Raw genomic sequence first — 22315 nt, forward strand, 5'->3', positions numbered from 1 at the left:
CTGTTCGTGTAACACCTATTGAACCTACAGAGACAAAGGCAATTGTAAAAGCAATTGAGTTGCAGGGTATATTAGGTTACTGCAAGTAGTACACAAAAATAAGGTTGTGACAATCTGATGTGAAGTGGTCTTTTTACTCTATACTCGCACAAAGCTAGGATGGCAACAAAATCGAATCCGATTTAAGGAAACAAACTCAATTGAAATATTAAATAGAAACATTAATAAAAGCAGTAAAATGAAACATTAAAGTTAGGTAAATCTGTTAGTACAGTATATTGGCATAACTCATGGAGAGTATTCTGTTACAGTTCACTTCCATACATACACCTGATGTTAAGTTATATTTCTTGTTAACGACAGCTTGCTGGAGCTCCTCCTTCATAGAAAGGACCTCTGTGAGGTTGTCGTCAATCTAGTAATACAGGTTGAGCTGCAGAGGCCCTTGTCAGACGAAATAATGTGAAGAGGATGGTGGAGGTGGCCCTATTTTGTGTTTATCTGATATGATCACACTTTCAAAAAACAATGACAAATCAGAGTTAAATTAGAAAAATTGTCAGGATGTGTTCAACAGATAAACTGAAGATAATAAATAATACAAATCAAGTCCAAATAATATGACTAGCAATAATTGAATAATAAAATGAGTATGCTTGCTAAGAGTCGAATGGATTGGTTTACATTAAACGCTGTGCTTTTCTTCATTCTTTCCCAGCATAAAAAAAAACAAGCTCTGGTCCCGCGTGTTATGTGTGCGGCTTGCCGATGCGGAACCTTCCTCAACTGAAAATAAATGACCAGGACCCTAGCACCAGAAAACTTGGGCTGCCCATTCCAGATCCACCGAATAAGCAAGCCTCTGTGCATAAAGGAGTTCTCTCATTCTGGGTCTATGTAGTGCACTGCTTTGACATTCTATAACTCTGTACTACAGCTTTCATTCAGTAAAACTTAGGCAATCTACCCCAGCCAGAATCCCCAAAAACATTTCTACTGCATTTCAGCCCTGCCACAAAAAAAAAAAACAGCTGACATCATGTCAGTGGTTCTCTCGTTAACACAGGTGTGAGTGTTGCGAGGACAAGGCAGGAGATCACTCTGTAATGCTGATTGAGTTCGAATAACAGACTGGATGCTTCAAAAGGAGGGTGGTGCTTGGAATCATTGTTCTTCCTCTGTCAACCACAGTTACCTGCAAGGAAACACGTGCCATCCTCATTGCTTTGCACAAAAAGGGCTTCACAGGCAAGGATGTGGCTGCCAGTAAGATGGCACCTAAATCAAGCATTTATCGGATCATCAAAAACTTCAAGGAGAGCGGTTCAATTGTTGTGAAGAAGGCTTCAGGGCGCCCAAGAAAGTCCAGCAAGCGCCAGGACTATCTCCTAAAGTTGATTCAGCTGCGGGATCAGGGCACCACCAGTATAGATCTTGCTCAGGAATGGCAGCAGGCAGGTGTGAGTGCATCTGCACACACAGTGAGGCGAAGACTTTTGGAGGATGGCCTGGTGTCAAGAAGGGCAGCAAAGAAGCCACTTCTCTCCAGGAAAAGCATCAGGGACATACTGATATTCTAAAAAAGGTACAGGGATTGGCCTGCTGAGGACTGGGGTAAAGTAATTTTCTCTGATGAATCCCCTTTCCGATTGTTTGGGGCATTCAGAAAAAAGCTTGTCCTGAGAAGACAAGGTGAGCGCTACCGTCAGTCCTGTGTCATGCCAACAGTAAAGCATCCTGAAACCATTCATGTGTGGGGTTGCATCTCTGCCAAGGGAGTGAGCTCACTCACAATTTTGCCTAAGAACACAGCCATGAATATAGAATAGTACCAACACATCCTCCGAGAGCAACTTCACCCAACCATCCAGGAACAGTTTGGTGACGAACAATGCATTTTCCAGCATGATGGAACACCTTGCCATAAGGCAAAAGTGATAACTAAGTGGCTCAGGGAACCAAACATCAATATTTTGAGTCCATGGCCAGGAAACTCCCCAGACCTTAATCCCATTGAGAACTTGTGGTCAATCCTCAAGAGGCGGGTGGACAAACAAAAACCCACCATTTCTGACAAACTCCAAGCATTGATTATGCAAGAATGGGCTGCCATCAGTCAGGATGTGGCCCAGAAGTTAATTGACAGCATGCCAGGGCGGATTGCAGAGGTCTTGAAAAAGAAGGGTCAACACCGCAAATATTGACTCTTTGCATCAACTTCATGTAATTGTCAATAAAAGCATTTAACACTTATGAAATGCTTGTAATTATACTTCTGTTTTCCATAGTAACATCTGACAAAAATATCTAAAGACACTGAGGCAGCAGACTTTGTGAAAATAAATATTTGTGTCATTCTCAAAACTTTTCGCCACGAATGTACTACAAGCATAACCTGCTTTGGTTAAACTAAAGACAACATTTCGGTCAGAAATTAATAGCTAAGTATTCAATATGCAATTTATGAATATCATTAAAGTGAGTGCACTGTCCATCGTTTACATAGTTCTCTGTCACCATCAATGGTGTCCTGTTGTTTTCATACGCAGTCCTGTAGCATGCTCTCGATCAGTCCTTCTCTACAGTGGTCCTTCTCCGTTGTAACCTGTTGCCGCAGGAGTGCAGAAGCCATATTTACTGTAGTACACCACAACCACTTAGAGGGTGCTTGAGGGTAGATCACAAGCGGGACTCAGGGGGATGCTCTCTTTCTATTGTTCAGGCAAATTTCTTTTTGGTTGCAGTGAAGCGCTCCATGTACTGTGGGGTAAACAACAAATTAGATGAACAAATAGGCACATCTGAGGCTGCAACACCACGGACTAAATGAGAACTATAAGATACGCCCTTTGAGTAAGAACTGAATGGTGGTCTAATTTGAGTATGATAATAGGCAGGTGGTCCTATTTAATGGTTGGGGCTATATTTGACCACAGATTATGTCAAGTGCAGGGATTATGACTAAAAAAAAGAACAGCAGTCTGAACCACAACTTTCTTCAGTTGATCCTTCTCAACATTGAACAGGAAATCCCATTATTGTTTAGCTAGAACACCACTCTTTAGAAACAGTATTTGTTTCTACGCTGCTCACAAAAATTACGTCAACCATGGGGAGGAACGATATTTAAAACAGTTGAGTTGAAAACACATGAGCCGTTTTGTTTACAATCGATATTAAAGACAGCATAGAGCAGTAGCTTGACTGTTCCTTGCTTTAACCTTGATCATTCATTTAGCAGCGGGCTGAATGTCAAAGAAACAAGCATCTGTTTCACGACTCACCTTCTCATACCCTTCCAGGTCACGCATATTCTTCACCTCGAACAAGTTGCCCTCCACGGAGAGCAGGGACACCTGGGAGGTGGTGAGGATGGACACAGGGATGGAGGTGAGCTCCAGACAGTTCTCCTCCAGTCTCAGCACCTTCAGCCTCTGGCAGGTGGACACCTCTGCAGACACCACTGAAATCTGGGATCATCATTTATATAAACATCACAAAAACGTGTTGGTCCCATCTTTCATGAGTTGAAATAAAAGATTGCAGAAATGTTCCATATGCACAAAAAAGCTTACTTCCCTCAAATTGTGCTTACAAATTTGTTTACAAATCAAATGTTTATTTGTCACGTGCGCCGAATACAACAGGTTTAGACCTTACAGTGGAATGTTTACTTACAAGCCCTAACCAACAGTGCAATTTAAGTTAAAAAAAAAAAGGTATTAGATAAACAATAGATAAGTAAAGAAATAAAAAATACAAGTAGAATGACAGTGAGAATAACAGTAGCGAGGCCATATACAGGTGGTACAGGTACAGAGTCAATGTGCGGGGGCTCCGGTTAGTCAGGCTAATTGAGGTAATATGTATGTGAATGTATACTTAAAGTGACTACGCATAGATGATAAACAGAGTAGCAGCAGTGTAAAAGATGAGTTGGCGAGGGGGGCTGGACAACAAGCAAATAGTCCGGGTAGCCAATTGATTATCTGTTCAGGAGTTTTATGGCTTGGGGGTAAAAGCTGTTGAGAAGCGTTTCGGTACTAGACTTGGTGCTCCGGTACCGCTTGCCATGCGGTATAGCAGAGAGAACAGTCTATGACTGGGGTCTTTGACCATTTTTAGGGCCTTCCTCTGACATTACCTGGTGTAGAGGTCCTGGATGGCAAACAGCTTAGCCCCTGTAATGTACTGGGCCGTACGCACTATCCCCTGTAGTGCCTTGCGGTCGGAGGCCAAGTAGTTACCGTACCAAGCAGTGATGCAACCATGCTCTCGATGATGCAGCTGTAGAAACTTTTGAGCATCTGAGGACCCATGCCAAATCTTTTCAGTCTCCTGAGGGAGAAAAGGTTTTGTCGTGCCCTCTCCACAACTGTCTTGGTGTGTTTGGACCATTCTAGTTGGTTGGCGATGTGGACACCAAGGAACTTGAAGCTCTCAACCTCCTCCACTACAGCCCTGTCGATGAGAATGGGGGCGTGCTCGGTCCTCCTTTTCCTGTAGTCCACAATCATCTCCTTTGTCTTGATTGCGTTGAGAGATGGGTTGTTGTCCTGGCATCACCCGGCCAGGTCTCTGACCTCCTCCCTAAAGGCTGTCTCGTCGTTGTCAGTGATCAGGCCTACCGCTGTTGTATCGTCTGCAAACTTAATGATGGTGTTGGAGTCGTGCCTGGCCATGCAGTCATGGGTGAACAGGCAGTACATGAGGGGACTGAGCACGCACCCCTGAAGTGCCCACGTGTTGAGGATCAGAGTGGCAGATGTGTTGTTACCTACCCTTACCACCTGGGGGCGGCCCGTCAGGAAGTCCAGGATCCAGTTGCAGAGGGAGGTATTTAGTCCCAGGATCCTTAGCTTAGTGATGAGCTTTGAGGGCACTATGGTGTTGAACGCTGAGCTGTAGTCAATGAATAGCATTCTTACATAAGTGTCCCCTTTGTCCAGGTGGGAAAGGGCAGTATGGAGTGCAATAGAGTTTGCATCATCTGTGGATCTGTTTGAGCAGTATGCAAATTTGAGTGGGTCCAGGGTTTCTGGGATAATGGTGTTGATGTGAGCCATTACCAGCCTTTCAAAGCACTTCATGGCTACGGACGAGAGTGCTACGGGTCTGTAGTCATTTAGGCAGGTTACCTTAGTGCTCTGGGCACAGGGAATATGGTGGTCTGCTTGAAGCACGTTGGTATTACAGACTCAATCAGGGACATATTGAAAATGTCAGTAAAGACATGCCAGTTGGTCAGCACATTCCCAGAGCACACGTCCTGGTAATCCGTCTGGCCCAGCGGCCTTGTGAATGTTTACCTGTTTAAAAGTCTGACTCACGGCGGCTGATCACACAGTCGTCCGGAACAGCTGATGCTCTCATGCCTCAGTGTTTCTTGACTTGAAGCAATTTAGCTCGTCTGGTAGGCTCGTGTCACTGGGCAGCTCGTGGCTGTGCTTCCCTTTGCAGCCTGAAATAGTTTGCAGGCCCTGCCACATCTGACAAATTCCACAATGTGAAAAATAGTCAAGAATAAAGAAAAACCCCAGAATGAGTAGGTATGTCCAAACTTTTGACTGGTACTGTAGATTAGGTACCTGGTTAAAATTGGTGCACTATATCTATTAGCTGCTAAAGGCACTTTATATCACTCAAAATGTCAAGCTTCTGCTTCTAACCCTAGGAAACTATTTTCCACCTTCTCCCCACTCCTTAATCATCCACCCCCTCTCTCTACGCGGACAACTTTGTCAACCACTTTGAAAAGTAGGTAGACGACATCCGCTCCTCATTCACTCAGCCTATTGAGTCCACCAGTCCCACTCACACAGAACCTTATACCTCCCCTCTCTCTCCAGATGAAATCCTGCAACTTGTGAAGTCTGAGACCGTCTCCGATTCTTCATCCCTGACTACTGGATGCATCCCCTCTGACTTAAAAAAAAATCCCTCGCTTCCTCAAGAAACTAACACTCAACCCCTCAGACATCAAAAACTACAGACCGGAATCACTTTCTTATTTTTCGAAAAAACTTGAAAGTGCCTCTGATAAACTCTCTCGGTATCCCTCTCAGAACGATCTTCTTAACCTTAACCAGTCAGGCTTCAAGACGGGTACATCAACCAAGACTGCTCTTCTCCAGGTCACGGAGGCTCTCCACACTGCCAAAGCGAACTCTCTCTGTTTGATGGTTCACAGTGCCTTTAATACTATGAACCATCAGATCCTCATCTCCACCCTCTCAGGGCTGGGCGTCTTAGGCTCTGCACACGCTTGGATTGCATCCTACCTGGCAGGCCGCGCCTACCAGGTGACATGGAGAGGATCTGTGTCTGCACAACGTACTCTCACTACTGGTGTCTCCAAGGTCTTGGTTCTAGGCACTCTCCTCTTCTCTCTATACACCAAGTCAGTCAGCTCCGTCAAATCCTCACATGGTCCTTCTTAACATTGTTATGCAGATGACACTCAACTACTTTTCTCCTTCCCCCTTCTGACACCCAAGTGGTGACACGCATCTCTGCGTGCCTGGCAGATATTTTAGCCCCACCCCAACAAGACAGAGCTGCTGCTCTTCCCCCCCCGGTGGAAGGCCTGCCCGGTCCAAGACTTCTCCATCCCGGTTGACAACTCCACACTGTCCCCTCCCAGAATGCAAAGAACCTTGGCGTGACCCTGGACAACACCCTGTCATTCTCTGCAAACATCAAAGCAGTAAATCGCTCCTGCAGGTTCATGCTCTACAACATCCGTATAGTATAACCCTACCTCACACAGGAAGTGGCGCAGGTCTTAATCCTGGTACTTGTTATCTCCCGTCTGGACTACGGCAACTCGCTGTTGGCTGGGCTCCCAGCTTGTGCCATCTAACCCCTGAAACTTATCCAGAACGTCGCAACCCACCTGGTGTTCAACCTTCCCAAGTTCTCCCGCTCCTCCGCATACTACACTGGCTTCCAGTTGAAGCTCGCATCCACTACAAGACCATGGTAATTGCCTACGGAGCAGCAAGAGGAACAGCCCCTCCCTACCTTCAGGCTATGCTCAAACCCAGAGTACTCCATTCTGCCACCTCCGATACCTTGGTCTGACAGCAGACTCACTGCCCATCTTCTGAAAACGTGAAACCCTACCTCTTCAAATAGTGTCTTAAATAATCTCAAAGCACCCCTCATCTCCTTTTGTGAACTTCGCACCTGATCCCCCCCCCCGGTACTAGCACTGACTTTGCTGATAGCAAGTTAATTAAGGAAAAATGTACTTACTATGACTGAGATATTTGGTTGTCTTAAGATAAATACAGTAACTATGAGTCGCTCTGGATAAGAGTGTCTGCTAAATGACTAAAATGTAAATGTACGGAATACACAGCTGTACATTTCGATGAAACATGGTGAAGCCCCAAAATTGCAGTCCTTGGAAGCCTGTGTTTCAGACATAAGGAAGTGGATGGCGGCAAATGTTGTACTTTTAAACTCGGACAAAACAGAGATGCTAGTTCTGGGTCTGACAATTAATCTTTATTTTTTTGTGAATTTTACCCCTTTTTCTCCCCAATTTCGTGGTATCCAAATTGTTGTAGTAGCTACTATCTTGTCTCATCGCTACAACTCCCGTACGGGCTCAGGAGAGACGAAGGTTGAAAGTCATGCGTCCTCCGAAACACAACCAAGCCGCACTGCTTCTTAACACAGCGTGCATCCAACCCGGAAGCCAGCCGCACCAATGCGCCGGAGGAAACACCGTGCACCTGGCCACCTTGGTTAGCGCACACTGCGCCCAGCCCGCCACAGGAGTCACTGGTGCGCGATGAGACAAGGACACCCTTACCGACCAAACCCTCCCGAAACCCGGGCGACGCTAGGCCAATTGTGCGTCGCCCCACGGACCTCCCGGTCGCGGCCGGTTACGACAGAGCCTGGGCGCGAACCCAGGGACTCTGATGGCACAGCTGGCGCTGCAGTACAGCGCCCTTAACCACTGCACCTCCCTTTGACAATTAATCTTGATGGTTGTACAGTCATCTCAAATAAAACTATGAAAGACCTCGGCGTTACTCTGGACCCTGATCTCTATTTAGACAAACATATCAAGAATATTTCAAGGACAGCTTTTTTCCATCTTCGTAACATAGCAAAAATCTGAAACTTTCTGTCCAAGAATGATGCAGAAAAATTAATCCATGCTTTTGTCACTTCTAGAATAGACTACTGCAATGCTCTACCTTCCGGGCTACCCAGATAAAGCACAGAATAAATTCAGTTAGTGCTAAACACAGCTGCTAGAATCTTGACTAGAACCAAAAAAATGTGATCATATTACTCCAGTGCGAGCCTCTACACTGGCTTCCTGTTAAGGGTAGGGCTGATTTCAAGGTTTTACTGCTAACCTACAAAGCATTACATGGGCTTGCTCCTACCCATCTGTCCGATTTGATCCATACCTACACGTACGCTACAGTCACAAGATGCAGGCCTCCTTACTGTCCCTAGAATTTTTAAGCAAACAGCTGGAGGCAGGGTTTTCTCCTTTAGAGGTGAATTTTTATGGAATGGTCTGCCAATCCATGTGAGAGATGCAGACCCAGTCTTGACCTTTAAGTCTTTATTGAAGACTCATCTCTTCAGTAGGTCCTATGATTGAGTGTAGTCTGGCCCAGGAGTGTGAAGGTGAAGGGAAAGGCACTGGATCTGGCCTGTTCCCCTCTCTCCACTGGGATTCCCCTCTCCACTGGGATTCTCTGTCTCTAACTCTATTACGGGGGCTGAGTCACTGGCTTACTGGTGCTCTTCCATGCTGTCCCTAGGAGGGGTGCGTCACTTGAGTGGGTTGAGCCACTGAGGTGATCTTCCCCCCTCGGGTTCATGCCGTGGAGGAGATCTTCGTGGGCTATACTCTGCCTTGTCTCAGGGTAGTAAGGTTGGTGGTTGAAGATATCCCTCTAGTGGTGTGGAGGCTGTGCTTTGGCAAAGTGGGTGGGGTTATATGCTGCCTGTTTGGCCCGGTCCGGTGGTATTGTCGGGCAGGGCCAGTGTCTCCCGACCCCTCCTGTCTCAGCCTCCAATATTTATGAATTTAAGTGTATATATTTATTTATTTCTCACTCACTCAGAGGAGATAAACCCTAGGGCCATGCCTCAGGACAACCTGGCCTGATGACTCCTTGCTGTCCCCAGATCACCTGGTCATGCTGCTGCTCCAGTTTCAACTGAATGATCGGCTATGAAAAGTCAACTGACATTTACTCCTGAGGTGCTGACCAGTTGCACCCTCTTCAACCACTGTGATTATTATTATCTGACCCGGCTGGTCATCTATGAACATTTGAACATCTTGGCCATTTTCTGTTATAATCTCCACCCGGGAACAGCCAAAGAGGACTGGCCACCCCTCAGAGCCTGGTTCCTCTCTAGGTTCTAGACTTAAGGGAGTTCTTCCTAGCCACTGTGCTTCTACATCTGCATTGCTTGCTGTTTGGGGTTTTAGGCTGGGTTTCTGTACAGAAATTTGTGACATTGGCTGATGTAAAAAGGGCTTTATAAATAAATGTGATTGATTGAATAAATATGGTGCCATTTGAGATGCACCAATAAACACCCGATTACCTGGTTCTGGTTGAGATTGATCTCAATGGCCTGCAAGGCCGCCACCTCAGCAGGCACCGCCTGGATGTGGTTCTTGGACAGGTCCAGAACGTCCAGGTGTCGTAGGGAGCCAAGGCCAGCAGGAAACTCCCGGAATTTGTTCCCTGACAGGCTGAGGGTGCGCAACGCTTTCAGCTGTCCTACAGTGATAGGGAGCTGCGTCAGGTGGTTCCCATTCAGCAAAAGAGTCTCTAGTTTCTTCAGCTTTCCAATTTCATCTGGGAGACTTGCTGTGTACACACAAAACACACACACACTTAATACACAGCCTAGCTAAAGAGATTGATTGAAGCCGATGAACGCACATAAATAATCAATGCGAGTAAATGGTAATTCTTTATTCAGTGAAAGCAAAGTTTAGAAAATTTGTCAACAGATGCTGTCGTGTGACAGACGGTAACGTTGAGGATGCAACAACCACTTACTGAGTTTATTACAGTTTAAAGTCAGACTCTTCATCTGAAGGAAGTTTCCTATGGCAGCAGGTAGCATTTCGATCTTGTTGGAGGACAGATCTACAGTCCGCAGGTTTCCAGTCAACCTCTGGAGCTCCTCGGGGAACTGAAATAAATTAGTGGCAAAAAAAATACATACTTTCAAACCATCCAAGACAAAAACCACAACTGAATGGAATTCAGCAAAATAAACAAAGCACCAGTTATAAGGCTGTTGTGGAGTGTGGACATTTTAACAGTCAGACTATAGGATTTGCTCTGTGTGTGTATGACTTACCTCAGGAAGACCTTTCCCTGTCAGCTGAAAGATCCCAGTCTTCTGTGAGTTCTCCAGGTGGGCTTTGATTGCATTGTTCCCCATCTTTGTTGTAGTTACCTGGTGATGCGGTCCTCCTAAGTGATGGTCTTCAACTCGACAGTAAGTCACACACTTGTTATTATCTAACCTATTATTATGATGGTGGTGCCAGATAATGTGGGTCTGCCTGTTTCAGTGTGGCCCCTGAAAGAGATCATTGATTTTGTATTCATCACGGCTGTAGGCGATTAGGCATTAGCTGACAAGCAAGGAAAGGACCATGAGGTCAGAAGTTGGTTAGCCATTGCTGCTAGCTATCTTACTACTTACTGTCCGGCAAACTTTGAGACGTTCATGCAAATTATTGACTTTAGAAGTACTCTGTCTATTAGCAAAGGGTAATAACGTTATCTGTACATTCAAATACAAATTTCCGAAATTATGGTAAATATTTGGAGGATACTGTTAGCATCGCTAGCGAGTAAGACCAACAGGGATTTGTTTACAGTAGTTAGCTAACTGATAACGTTACTTACCTTGCGGGCTGATTTGAAGTCCTTCTCGTGCAGTAAATTACGTATCTGCAAATGGTAACTAACATATAAGGAACATAACTATGGGGATTGTTGGACTAGTCAAACCTAAACAATTAGCTAGTCGCCTAGGACATACTGTAGCTAATCCTGCATCTCGAACAACAAACATGTCGCTGGGAAGTTGTAGTGGTGGGTCGTTCGTGAACGGATCTTTTGGATGCATCCGTAAGAAAGCCGTTCATTCGGCTCCTTGATTTGCATACTGGTATTACTGCTTTTTGAGCTATTTCTTTTTTGCTGCAGATAAATTACACAATTATCTATAGAGGGTGAATCCTGACTGCATGAACAATAAATAATGGGGAGCGCGTCAATCTGGTCCACGCTGATTTTTTTTGTTTGTTTTTTGTATTGCGTTAAAAAAAATCGAATAATTTGGTCAGTAAAAAAAATATTTGAACGCGAATTTCACGATCTGACATACATTGGATATTTTCATTTTCTTCGTGGGTCAAGAACTTTTAGGTCGATATTTAATATTGCAGAGGGTTTATTGTTTTTTTGAGGTCGGTTTGTATTTGACTATTAAAAAATAATCAGATTTCAGTTGGATTATTTTATGAAATAATGACGTTACAATGATTTTAGGAATTCCTAAACCAGAAGTAGTGAACATTCATTGCCAAAGCGTTGAAAATATTCCATTGTCTCTGTCATGTAGACATCAATAGAAAAATATGAAATAATAAAAATATCAGTTGTTTATATTACTTATATTTGATGAATTATATTTAATTCCTTAAAGTAATCATCTCTGCTCAAGCAGTAGCAGTCAGATAATCTAACATCATGTGCTCCCCATACTGTACTACCCAATACTCAGGTTATGGATGTGTCACTGCAACCTTAAAGGTCCTCAATGATGTCGTTATTGCCCTTGATTCTAAGCAATGTTGTGATGCTATTATTATTGACTTGGCCAAAGCTTTTGATAAGGTAAACCATTCTATTATTGTGGGCCTGCGGAGTATTGGTGTCTCTGAAGGGGTCTTTGGCCTGGTTTGCTAACTACCTCTCTCAAAGAGGGTAGTGTATAAAGCAGGGACGCAAACTGGTGGGGGCCCAAAAAGGTGATACTTTTTTTTTTACACTGAAACATGCAAAAAAAAATCCCTGCTATGGGGATAACATTTTCTTTTTTAAATATCAGCTTTAGAATACTAATTTCTTATAACTTAGGCGGGATCCTTTCTTGAAATGCAGGTTTTAACTTATTAAACAACAAATGATAAAATCTACATGATCAGTCTCTGTGTGCAAAATAAAAAGTGGTTAATGTGAACCTAACTCGCAGCTAAAAAATTTAACGAAACCAATCCAATGTTATTTGTTGCATAGACTTTACTGCCAATGACACAAGTCCAGAGAAAAACAATACACTAATATTACAGTCAGCCATGACAGCCTTTATAATAGGGGCATGAAGTAGCTTAGTGGTTAGAGCATTGGGCCAGTAACCAAAAGGTTGCTGGATTGGATCCCTGAGCTGCCATGGATCAAATCCCAGAGCTGACAAAGTACAAATCTGTTGTTCTTCCCCTGAACAAGGCAGTTAACCCACTGTTCCCCGGTAGGCTGTCATTGTAAATAAGAATTTGTTCTTAACTGACTTAGTTAAATGAAAATATAATAGAACACTTGTGACCACAAACATCTAAATATTGCACTTGGGGAAAAAAACATCTGAAAGTAGAAATAGAATGAAACAGGCATTTATTTTTGCTCTATTATAGTGGGCACTATAGTAGACATCGATCAAGTGCACCAACAACAAAGAAATGTTCACAGAGTAAAAAATGTAATAATCTTCCTCACTCACTCACACACACACACACGTGTTACTCTGTGTCAAGTTCAACACAACAAAAGCAATGTCTTATTACATTGTACACTGTTCTACAATGTGTCAGCAGCAGAGCATGAGACCCGTTGTTGGCATAATTGATCTCTTTCAGGCAGAGAGTACACCTGGCATACCCCATTTTATCCACTGTATTGAAAAAGTGAGAAAGAGGAAAAGTGTGTGGTGTTCCTTTCATCTCAAATAAAATTGTATTGATCACAAACACATGGTTATCAGATGTTATTGTGAGTGTAGTGAAATTATTGTAGTGACATCCAGTTTAAGCTAGGCCCAGTTCCAGCTAACTTTACATTTAATCCCTGAATCCACTTGTTTAACAAACAATGCCTCATTTTCAACTCTAATTCTCTCATTCTTAAAATTAACCACATACTGTAGAGGGAAAATATTAGTTCATAGATAGTAGTTAGTTCATTAGCTAGTTAACATTTCACATAGATTGCCAGGTTCCAGTAAGCAACTAAAGTTTAGAACTTGAGGAATGGCAAGGAGTCGTATACCAGTTAATACTATAGCGAATTGGTTAGGTTATTAATGTTAGCTCATCTGATGTTGAAATGTTAACTAGCTGCCTAACTTGATGAGCTAAATTGGCTAATGTTGCTCAACAGTTCTCTGGCTAGCTAATGGATAATTCGATCCAGCTAGCAAGATAATTAACAATGCCAATTTCGGCGAATTCCGCCAAAAGGTGACTAGTTTGCATAACCTGAGTCAAAACATCTGCTGTCTCAACCACTGCCTCTCACCAAGGGAGTACCCCAAGGCTCAATCCTAGGCCCCACACTCTTTTCAATTTACATCAACAACATAGCTCAGGCAGTAGGAAGCTCTCTCATCCATTTATATGCAGATGATGGTCTTATACTCAGCTGGCCCCTCCCTGGATTTTATGATAAATGCTCTACAACAACACTTTCTTAGTGTCCAACAAGCTTTCTCTACCCTTAATCTTGTTCTGAACACCTCCAAAACAAAGGTTGTGTGGTTTGATAAGAAGAATGCCCCTCTCCCTACTACCTCTGAAGGTTTAGAGCTTGAGGTAGTCACTTCATAAAAGTACTTGGGAGTATGGCTAGACGGTACACTGTCCTTCTCTCAGCACATATCAAAGCGCAGGCTAAAGTTAAATCTAGACTTGGTTTCCTCTATCGTAATCGCTACTCTTTCACCCCAGCTGCCAAACTAACCCTGATTCAGATGACCATCCTACCCATGCTAGATTACGTAGATATCATTAATAGATTGGCAGGTAAGGGTGCTCTCGAGCGGCTAGATGTTCTTTACCATTCGGCCATCAGATTTGCCACCAATGCTCCTTATAGGACACATCGCTGCACTATACTCCTCTGTAAACTGGTCATTTCTGTATACCCGTTGCAAGACCCACTGGTTGATGCTTATTTATAAAAACACTCTTATGGCCTCACAGCCCTCATCCTCCACATACAACACCCATTCTGACAGTCACATTCTGTTAAAGGTCCCCAAAGCACACATTCATCCCTGGGTCGCTTGTCTTTTCAGTTCGCTGCAGCTAGTGACTGGAATGAGCTGCAACAAACACTCAAACTGGACAGTCTTTTCATTCAAAGACTCAATCATGGACACTCTTACTGACAGTTGTGGCTGCTTTGGGTGTCTCTACCTTCTTGCGGTTGTCTGTGCCCAATAATGTTTGTACCATGTTTTGTGCTGCTACCATGTTGTGCTGCTGCCATGTTGTGTTGTTGCCTTGCTATGTTGTTGTCTTAGGTCTCTCTTTATGTAGTGTTGTCTTTTGTCTTGATGTGCGTTTTGTCATATATATTTTAATCCCAGACCCCATCCCCGCAGGAGGCCTTTTGGTAGGCCGTGATTGTAAATAAGAATTTGTTCTTAATTGAATTGCCTGGTTAAATGATTAAATAAAACATGGAAAATACTGTCTTTAGTCATCCTATTTAGCTAGCCTGCCTATTGTACTGCAGAGCTGTCTGACTATTATTTTTTTTACTAGTTCTTCAAAGTAGATAAGGTATACATACTTTCACGAACTGTCTGTCCCTCTCGTCGTTCTGTTGTGTAGGCTAAATTCACCTCTCGTGTGTATTTTACAGAATTTAGCAGGCGTATCAGTCCAGAGATCTATGAACAATGACGAGACGATCATGTCTGACAATGGGAGTCGGTGTCCCAAAAGCGGAAGGCAGGCGACAAGCTCAGGTCCAAAATAAACCCATAGAAACGCATTGGGTTTATTTTGGACTAATTTTGGCGAGTGAAACATCTCGCTTCGCGTTGTCTAAATCTCTTTAGCCGGAAACAATGGCGCAATGGATTATAGTCATAGTGCTTAATTACTACATTTATGCGCTGAACTAGGTTGAATATTCGCTTCATGGAAACTAGAATTCCCTTCAACCCAGCGTCCCACAAAGTCCTTGACTTGATTTATCTTTAGAGAAACGGCACATATTAAAAAATTAATGGAATTCAAGTAATTTAACAGAAGTCGGTAAATGAGTTGTTTAATAACCAAAAAAAGAGAAATTTTCGTGAATAGCTCAGCACTAATTAAGCATTTTGAACAAAGAGCCTTTTGGGAGCCAAATGAGCCGTCTCTTTTAAACGAACTGACCCACATTTGCCGGCTCTGTGTATTGGCAGCAATGTGATGGGAAGTTCGGATCTTTTCGACACGTTCAGTCAAAACAATTAATCTTTCGACTAATTTTGTTCATTTGTCAGTTATGCCCAAAGCACGCATGACCCCTTGTCTGCGAACGATGAACTTAAAACTCGAGAGGCATGATTCTACAAGCCTCTCATTTATGTCTTTCAACATAGGTGGCTTATTGGAGCTGTCATTTGTGACAGACTTGTAACCGTGTTTAAATAATGCATATTTTTGATTGCTAGGCATACAGATACGATTGTCTTCATACATTTGAAACGAGTCTAGTTGAGGCCGCAACCAGACTAGATTGTTAACGACTCTTGGCGGAAAGCATTGCTTGATGATGATAAGCAGCGCAATGGCTTTCTCGAACTGCAGGCCCACAACGATTAGTTCGAGTTCGAGGCTGTGTCCATAACATTCAATACATTAATTACATTCACTCTTGCACCATGCCCGATCAATTAGTTAAAAACATGTATTTTTCTTTTCTATGTTCATTAGCTATTTTCCTGCGCGCATATGCCATAGTCGGGAGACCATCTCTGTAGCCACTGCCGGAGGAGCGTATCATCTAGCAAACTCAGGTCAAACGAACGACTAAAATGAGCGAGTCACTGAGAAAAACGTATCATGACCTGAGTCGGTAAAAGGAGTCGTTCAAAAATAACGAATCGTTCGTGAACTGCACATCACTACAGTAACGTTAGAGCGGGAAGTCCGGAAGTCATTTCTTCACCAAAGGAACAACAACATCCGCGGGCTAAATTTGAAAAAAGTATTTGTCGAAAATTGGTAAGACAAATGGACTTACACTGTAAAATGTTGGTGTATATGGGTAGCTATATACTAAACTAGTAGTTGTGGGAATGTGGTTAAATTAGGTTTTCTATCTTAACGTAGACAAAGGTTGCTTTCTCAGTTAGCTAGTAGTAACGTTAGCTAGCACAACATTGCTAGCCTCTGCGAATCCGAGTGTGTAACGTTAATGGACACTAAACTAGCCACAGCACTATATAACGTTAGCTAGCTAACTAAGATTCGCTTGTTTATATTGAGTACGAATCTTTGCTTTTTTACAGCTACATATTTTCCAAGGTTGACCCCATCGCTCTTACGAATGAATCCGTGGGACATTGCTCCATATTCAGTGACACCAGTTGCAAGTCTTTTGACCAGATGCGTCGCCTCGGGTGTTCTTTCCCAGGTGAGTGCATGCCGAGCAGGAGTGTTAACTAATTCATCGGGCATGGTGCAAGAGTGAATGCAATTAATTTATTATGGGGGCCTGCAGTTCGCAAAATACATTGCGCTGCTTATCACCCTCACTGCAGTCAACATACATTCCGCAAAGAGTCGTTCACAATCTAGTCTGATTGCAGCCACAGCTAGACAGGTGGGTATAATTTGTGGAACGTTCCAACAGGAATTTGTTCCAAAAACGTCGTAAATAACAAGGTTGCCAACAAACAACCCATACAAAGTTGTATCGCGGCGGAATAAGATACCGGGTACGGAGTGTGCTATTTCAAAGTGTTTCACTCACCACGTTTATTCCGAAAAATTTCTGTCCTCACTCTGGTAGCCAATGGACAAACATGAAGAAGAAACTACGTGGCGAGTTTATGCCTATTCGGCAGCTAGTTAGCTAGGTGAATTGATCATGCTACTTTTGTATGCGTTGTTTGTTGGCAACCTTGTACTTTACGTTTTTGGAACAGATTCCTGTTGGAACGTTCCACAAATTATACCCACCCCAACTAGACCTCGTTTCAAAAGTATCAAGACAATCTTATTGGTATGCCTAGCAATCAACACATGTGCATTGTTTTGACACGTTTACGTGTCTCAGTCACAAATGACAGCTCCAATAAGCCACCTTTGTTAAAATACATAAACGAGAGGCTTGTAGAATCATGCCTCTCGAGTTTTATGTTCATCGTTCATGGGCAGGGGGTCATGCGTGCTCTGGGCATAACTGACTCAAATGACAGAAATTAGTCGAAGATTTGTTCTTTTGACTGAATGAGTCAAAGATCAGAGTCAGTAAAAATGTCTGAACTTCCCATCATATACTACCAGGACCCAAAATGAATGCAATCAACTTTCACCTGGTGCAAAACACACATACACCTTGGTATAACAGAGATTATAAACTGGGTGGTTCGAGCCCTGAATGCTGATTGGCTGACAGCAGTGGTATATCAGACCGTATACCATGTTTATGACACATGTATTTTTACTGCTCTAATTACATTGGTAACCAGTTTATAATGGTGATAAGGCACCTCGGGGTTTTGCGGTATATGACCAATATACCATGGCTAAGGGCTGTATCCATGCACTCCGCGTTGCATCATACATAAGAACAGCCCTTGGCTGTGGTGTATTGGCCATATACCAAAACCTCCTTAGGCCTTATAGCTTAATTAGATAATATTTTTGGAGCAGAATTATTTGAGAATGTTGCCATCTCTAGGAGGGTTGTTTGGGTGCCCTTGAAGAAGAGTGTCCTCTTCACTTTTTCCACATTTTGTTACGTTACAGCCTTATTTTTCCTCATCAATCCACACACACACTGCCATAATGACAAAAGCGGGTTTTAGATATTTTTTTTCATGTTTTATTACCTTATTTACATAAGTATTCAGACCCTTTGCTATGAGACTCGATAGGACTGACAGAGCTCCAGAGTTCCTCTGTGGAGACAACCATCTCTGCAGCACTCCACCAATCAAGCCTTTGTGGTAGAATTGCCAGATGGAAGCCACTCCAGTAAAAGGCCCAAGACAGCCCACTTGGAGTTGCCACAAGGCACCTAAAGGGCTCTCAGACCATTTTCACAGTAAAGTCTATACTTTTTGTATTTGACGCATGTGACAAATAAGGTTTGATTTGAGGAACAAGATTCTCTGGTCTAATGAAACCAAGATTGAACTCTTTGGCCTGAATGCCAAGCCTCACATCTGGAGGAAACCAGGCACCGCTCATCACCTGGCCAATACCATCCCTAAGGTGAAGCATGGTGGTGGCAGCATCATGCTGTGGGGATGTCTTTCAGCGGCAGGGACTGAGAGACGAGTCAGGATCAAGATGAACGAAGCAAAGTACAGAGCACTCCTCAATGAAAACCTGCTCCAGAGCGCTCAGGATCTCAGACTGAGGGCTGACTTCACTTTCCAACAGGACAATGACCCAAAGCACACAGCCAAGACAATGCAGGAGTGGTATCGGGACAAGTCTTTGAATGTCCTTGAGTGGCCCGGACTTGAACTCGATCAAACATCTCTGGAGAGACCTGAAAATAGCTGTGCAGTAATGCTCCCCATCCATCCTGACAGAGCTTGAGAGGCTCTGCAGAGAAGAATGGGAGAAACTCCCCAAATACAGGTGCACCATGCTTGTAGCCTCATACCCAAGAAGACTCGAGGCGGCTGTAATCGCTGCCAAAGGTGCTTCAACAAAATACGGAGTAAGGGGTCTGAATACGCATGTAAATATGATATTTGTAAAAAATAATAATAGTAATAAAAGACGGTATGCTCTGTCGTTATAGAATAAGGCTGTAATGCAACAAAATGTGGAGAAAGTGAAGGTCTGAATACTTTCCGAATGCACTGTAGTTGCTTTTCTACCGATATCCTAGGCCATCACACTAAGAGTCTCTTTCCTTACAGGAGGATGTTGATTCTGTCCCTAGAGAACCCCACGTCTTTTCCCCACATCTCCTGGAAGCTGAACAGCTCATCACTATGGAACGGGAGCTTGACAAGGTAACGTTACAAACAGGTATTATTGTATTAATTAGTGCACATAATAGCAATACATTTAGCAAGAAAACAAGTTTATTGGACATGTTCAGGTAGTCCCTCCCCGTTCCAGTCCGTTTTCTTCCATTTCGTGCCTAGTGACTACAATCCTGGTTTGGTGCCAGACACCTGTCCTGCTTGATGCAGAGATATGCATTTACCTAACTTAGTTCTATTTGTTTTAGATCAATCTAGAAATGGAGTTGTTGAAGTTGGAAAAAGAAAGCGCAGATGTCACTCACAAATTTTATTTGAGTAAGTGGGGATGTGGTACTTTTCCTTTGTGGTGTCTTGAGATTCAAAAGGTAGGTAGTATGTAGCAACATTGTCAGATACAAACATGTTTAATGTTTGGAGGGACAGCCAGACTTTGATGTAATTGTCTGGTCATAAATTAATAATTGAATTTGTTTCTTATAGGTCAAAGGTTTACATCATTGCAGCAATTCACCTCCCATCTACAAGATGTGCTGAGAGAACAGGCAAGCCTGCGCCGAAGACTGATGAAACCACTGTGTCAGACTAACCTGCCCGTAGAGGCAGATCTTCACAGGTGAGCTACCTTTTATTTTTGCATGCACTGACAACACTGTGTTTACAATATTCTTGAATTATGTACACAGGAAGATGCCCTGATGTGTTTTGTGATGTTATATTGCTGAGTGTACCTTTTTGAATTGTATTCTCCCAGTTAACAGTGGAATGATGGTCCTGTTTTATAGATATGTGGTGGAGGTCATGAGGATGGTGGTGGACTTCATTGAGAACTTGGAGGCAAAGATAAGCACTGTTCGTTCTATTCCCACCATTGATGATTCCATGAGCAATCTGGTGAGTTCTTTCAGTCAAAACCCTATCTCCAGGCCAGATGTATTGCAAGTCCTAAACTCTGCCATGGGTTGTGTTCAGTGGAATGCATGTAGCTACGTTTTGTACAGTATCTTCCTCTTGACCCCTTTTTATCCTCTATTTTACAAGCCTACCCCTTACCCCAGAATAATAACACACTTTTCAGGTTGTTGAATTTATACTAGCTAATGGTAGTAAGTAAGCATTGTCTGAGCCAGAATGGCCCATGTTATTGTTAATACTGTACTGTGATTGTTCATGTTAATTTTATACATTGTACTCTCTCTTTCTCAGAACAATGGCATAGCTCAGCTCCTAGCCCAGGTGACAGAGGTGGAAAGACTCTCTAAACAGATTCTACAGTGGAGAAGTCAAAACAGCAGCATTTCCATCAATGACATCACTACCTGAGAGCAAGGTGAGTCCCAATTCTTCACCTTTTTCCTGAAGTGTGCACTTGCCTGTCATGGATTCAACAAGGGTGGAAACTCCCTACAGCCAATGTTTACATGAATCCACTGCATTCAAATCCATTATTTGAAATTGTAGTGTGCAAGTAAACACTTTGGGAGAAGGTTGGAGAATCGGGACACAACCCAAGGCAAACCTTTCAGAACGCTTCAATGGACATTTGTCAGTTATACATGACGAGGATTATGTGTTCTGAAAATGTTTTACAAATGTCTCATTCAGAGAGAATGGGTGTTGTGTTACTTTACAACATTCCCCTTAATGTGCTTTTTTATGTTAATTTTGATTCTAACTAATGGTATCTTTGTAAATAAATTGATCTTGTTTATATTTGGACTGTGCGTACCCCGCGGACGATGGAGCCGAGTAGCTATGTCACAATGAGACCTCCCGATTGGCGCAGCAGTCTAAGGCACTGCATTGCATTGCTTGAGGCGTCACTACAGACCTGTGTTTGATCCCAGGCTGTGTCACAGCCGGCCGTGACTGGGAGACCCATGAGGCGGCACACAATTGGTCCAGCGTCGTCTGGGTTAGGGGAGGGTTTGGCTGGCAGGGATTTCCTTGTCCCATCGTACTCTAGCGACTCCTTGTTGTGGGCCAGGCGTCTGCAAGCTGACGTCGGAACTTAGGGGAATTGCAGCGATTGGACAAGACTGTAACTACCAATTGGATATCACGAAATTGGGGTAAAAGTACAACAACAACAAAATCACAATGGGGCTATCTCGTCTGTGCACTCTGAATTACACTTTACTCTCTCTAACTATCAAACACACACATAATTCCATTGTTGATGGGTGTTTATGAGATGAGAATAAGGACAAGAGAGGGAAAATACTAGTGAAGAGCCTACTTTATTGCCAAGACTTTGTGGACACAACTGAAATACACAAATAGACTAAAGCAGAGTTGGAAAAAGATCCATAAATTCAGACAGATACACTTGTACAGTGCACATGAAAACATTTTTTAAACTTCCCATCTATCATATGACTATATGATATATGTCTATGACTGTGAGAGCCGTAGAGTCAGAGCCAAAAGCAATAAAGTGAATGTAACAATCTGTTTCCTTGCTGTTAACTATGTACTGTCCCTTCGGAAAGTTCTCAGACCCCTTGAGTTTTTTCTAATTTTGTTACAGCCTTATTCTAAAATGGATTAAATATATAAAAATCCTCTGCAATCTAGACACAATACCCCATAATGACAAAGTGTAAACAGGTTGTTAGACATTTTTGTAAATGTATTCAAAATAAAAAACAAAAATACCTTCTTTACATAAGTAAAAACCTTTTGCTATGAGACTCAATTGAGCTCAGGCGCATCCTGTTTCCATTGATCCTCCTTGATGTCTCAACAATTTGATTGGAGTCCACCTGTGATACATTTTATTGGTTGGACATGATTTGTAAAGGCACACACCTGTCTATATAAGGTCCCACAGTTGACCGTGCATGTCAGAGCAAAAACCAAGCCATGAAGTCAATGGAGATGTCCATAGAGTTCCGAGACAGGATTGTGTCGAGGTGCAGCATTGAAGGTCCCCAAGAACACCGTGGCCTCCATCATTCTTAAATGGAAGAAGTTTGAAACCACCAAGACTCTTCCTAGAGCTGGCCGCCCGGCCAAACCGAGCAAACGGGGGAGACCAAGAACCCGATGGTCACTCTGA

At 43.1% G+C, this 22315-nt stretch overlaps 2 protein-coding genes across 4 annotated transcripts; one reads left to right on the top strand and one right to left on the bottom strand.

Annotated features, from left to right (window-relative positions):
- Positions 1 to 115: 115 nt before the first annotated feature.
- LOC118362763 (leucine-rich repeat-containing protein 57-like) lies at positions 116 to 10512 on the bottom strand. The gene is made up of 5 exons (XM_035743354.2): positions 10369 to 10512; positions 10062 to 10197; positions 9598 to 9866; positions 3285 to 3470; positions 116 to 2760 (listed from the first exon to the last, which is right to left on the bottom strand). Exons 1-5 carry the CDS (start codon positions 10450 to 10452, stop codon positions 2719 to 2721), a joined length of 717 nt encoding a protein of 238 aa, XP_035599247.1. The 5' UTR covers positions 10453 to 10512; the 3' UTR covers positions 116 to 2718.
- Positions 10364 to 21708, top strand: haus2 (HAUS augmin like complex subunit 2). 3 transcript variants are annotated; one of them, XM_035743356.2, is made up of 7 exons: positions 10364 to 10509; positions 16591 to 16715; positions 19186 to 19281; positions 19503 to 19572; positions 19738 to 19870; positions 20040 to 20148; positions 20461 to 21708. In XM_035743356.2, exons 2-7 carry the CDS (start codon positions 16629 to 16631, stop codon positions 20575 to 20577), a joined length of 612 nt encoding a protein of 203 aa, XP_035599249.1. In that variant the 5' UTR covers positions 10364 to 10509; positions 16591 to 16628; the 3' UTR covers positions 20578 to 21708. The 3 variants fall into 3 exon arrangements, with proteins under 3 accessions (XP_035599249.1, XP_035599250.1, XP_035599248.1); XM_035743355.2 differs by lacking the exon at positions 10364 to 10509 and adding an exon at positions 15876 to 16303; XM_035743357.1 differs by lacking the exon at positions 16591 to 16715 and having other exon boundaries at positions 10406 to 10509.
- The last annotated feature ends 607 nt before the right edge of the window (positions 21709 to 22315 follow it).

Source organism: Oncorhynchus keta, chromosome 29, assembly GCF_023373465.1.
Source record: "Oncorhynchus keta strain PuntledgeMale-10-30-2019 chromosome 29, Oket_V2, whole genome shotgun sequence".
Taxonomy (NCBI): domain Eukaryota; kingdom Metazoa; phylum Chordata; class Actinopteri; order Salmoniformes; family Salmonidae; genus Oncorhynchus; species Oncorhynchus keta.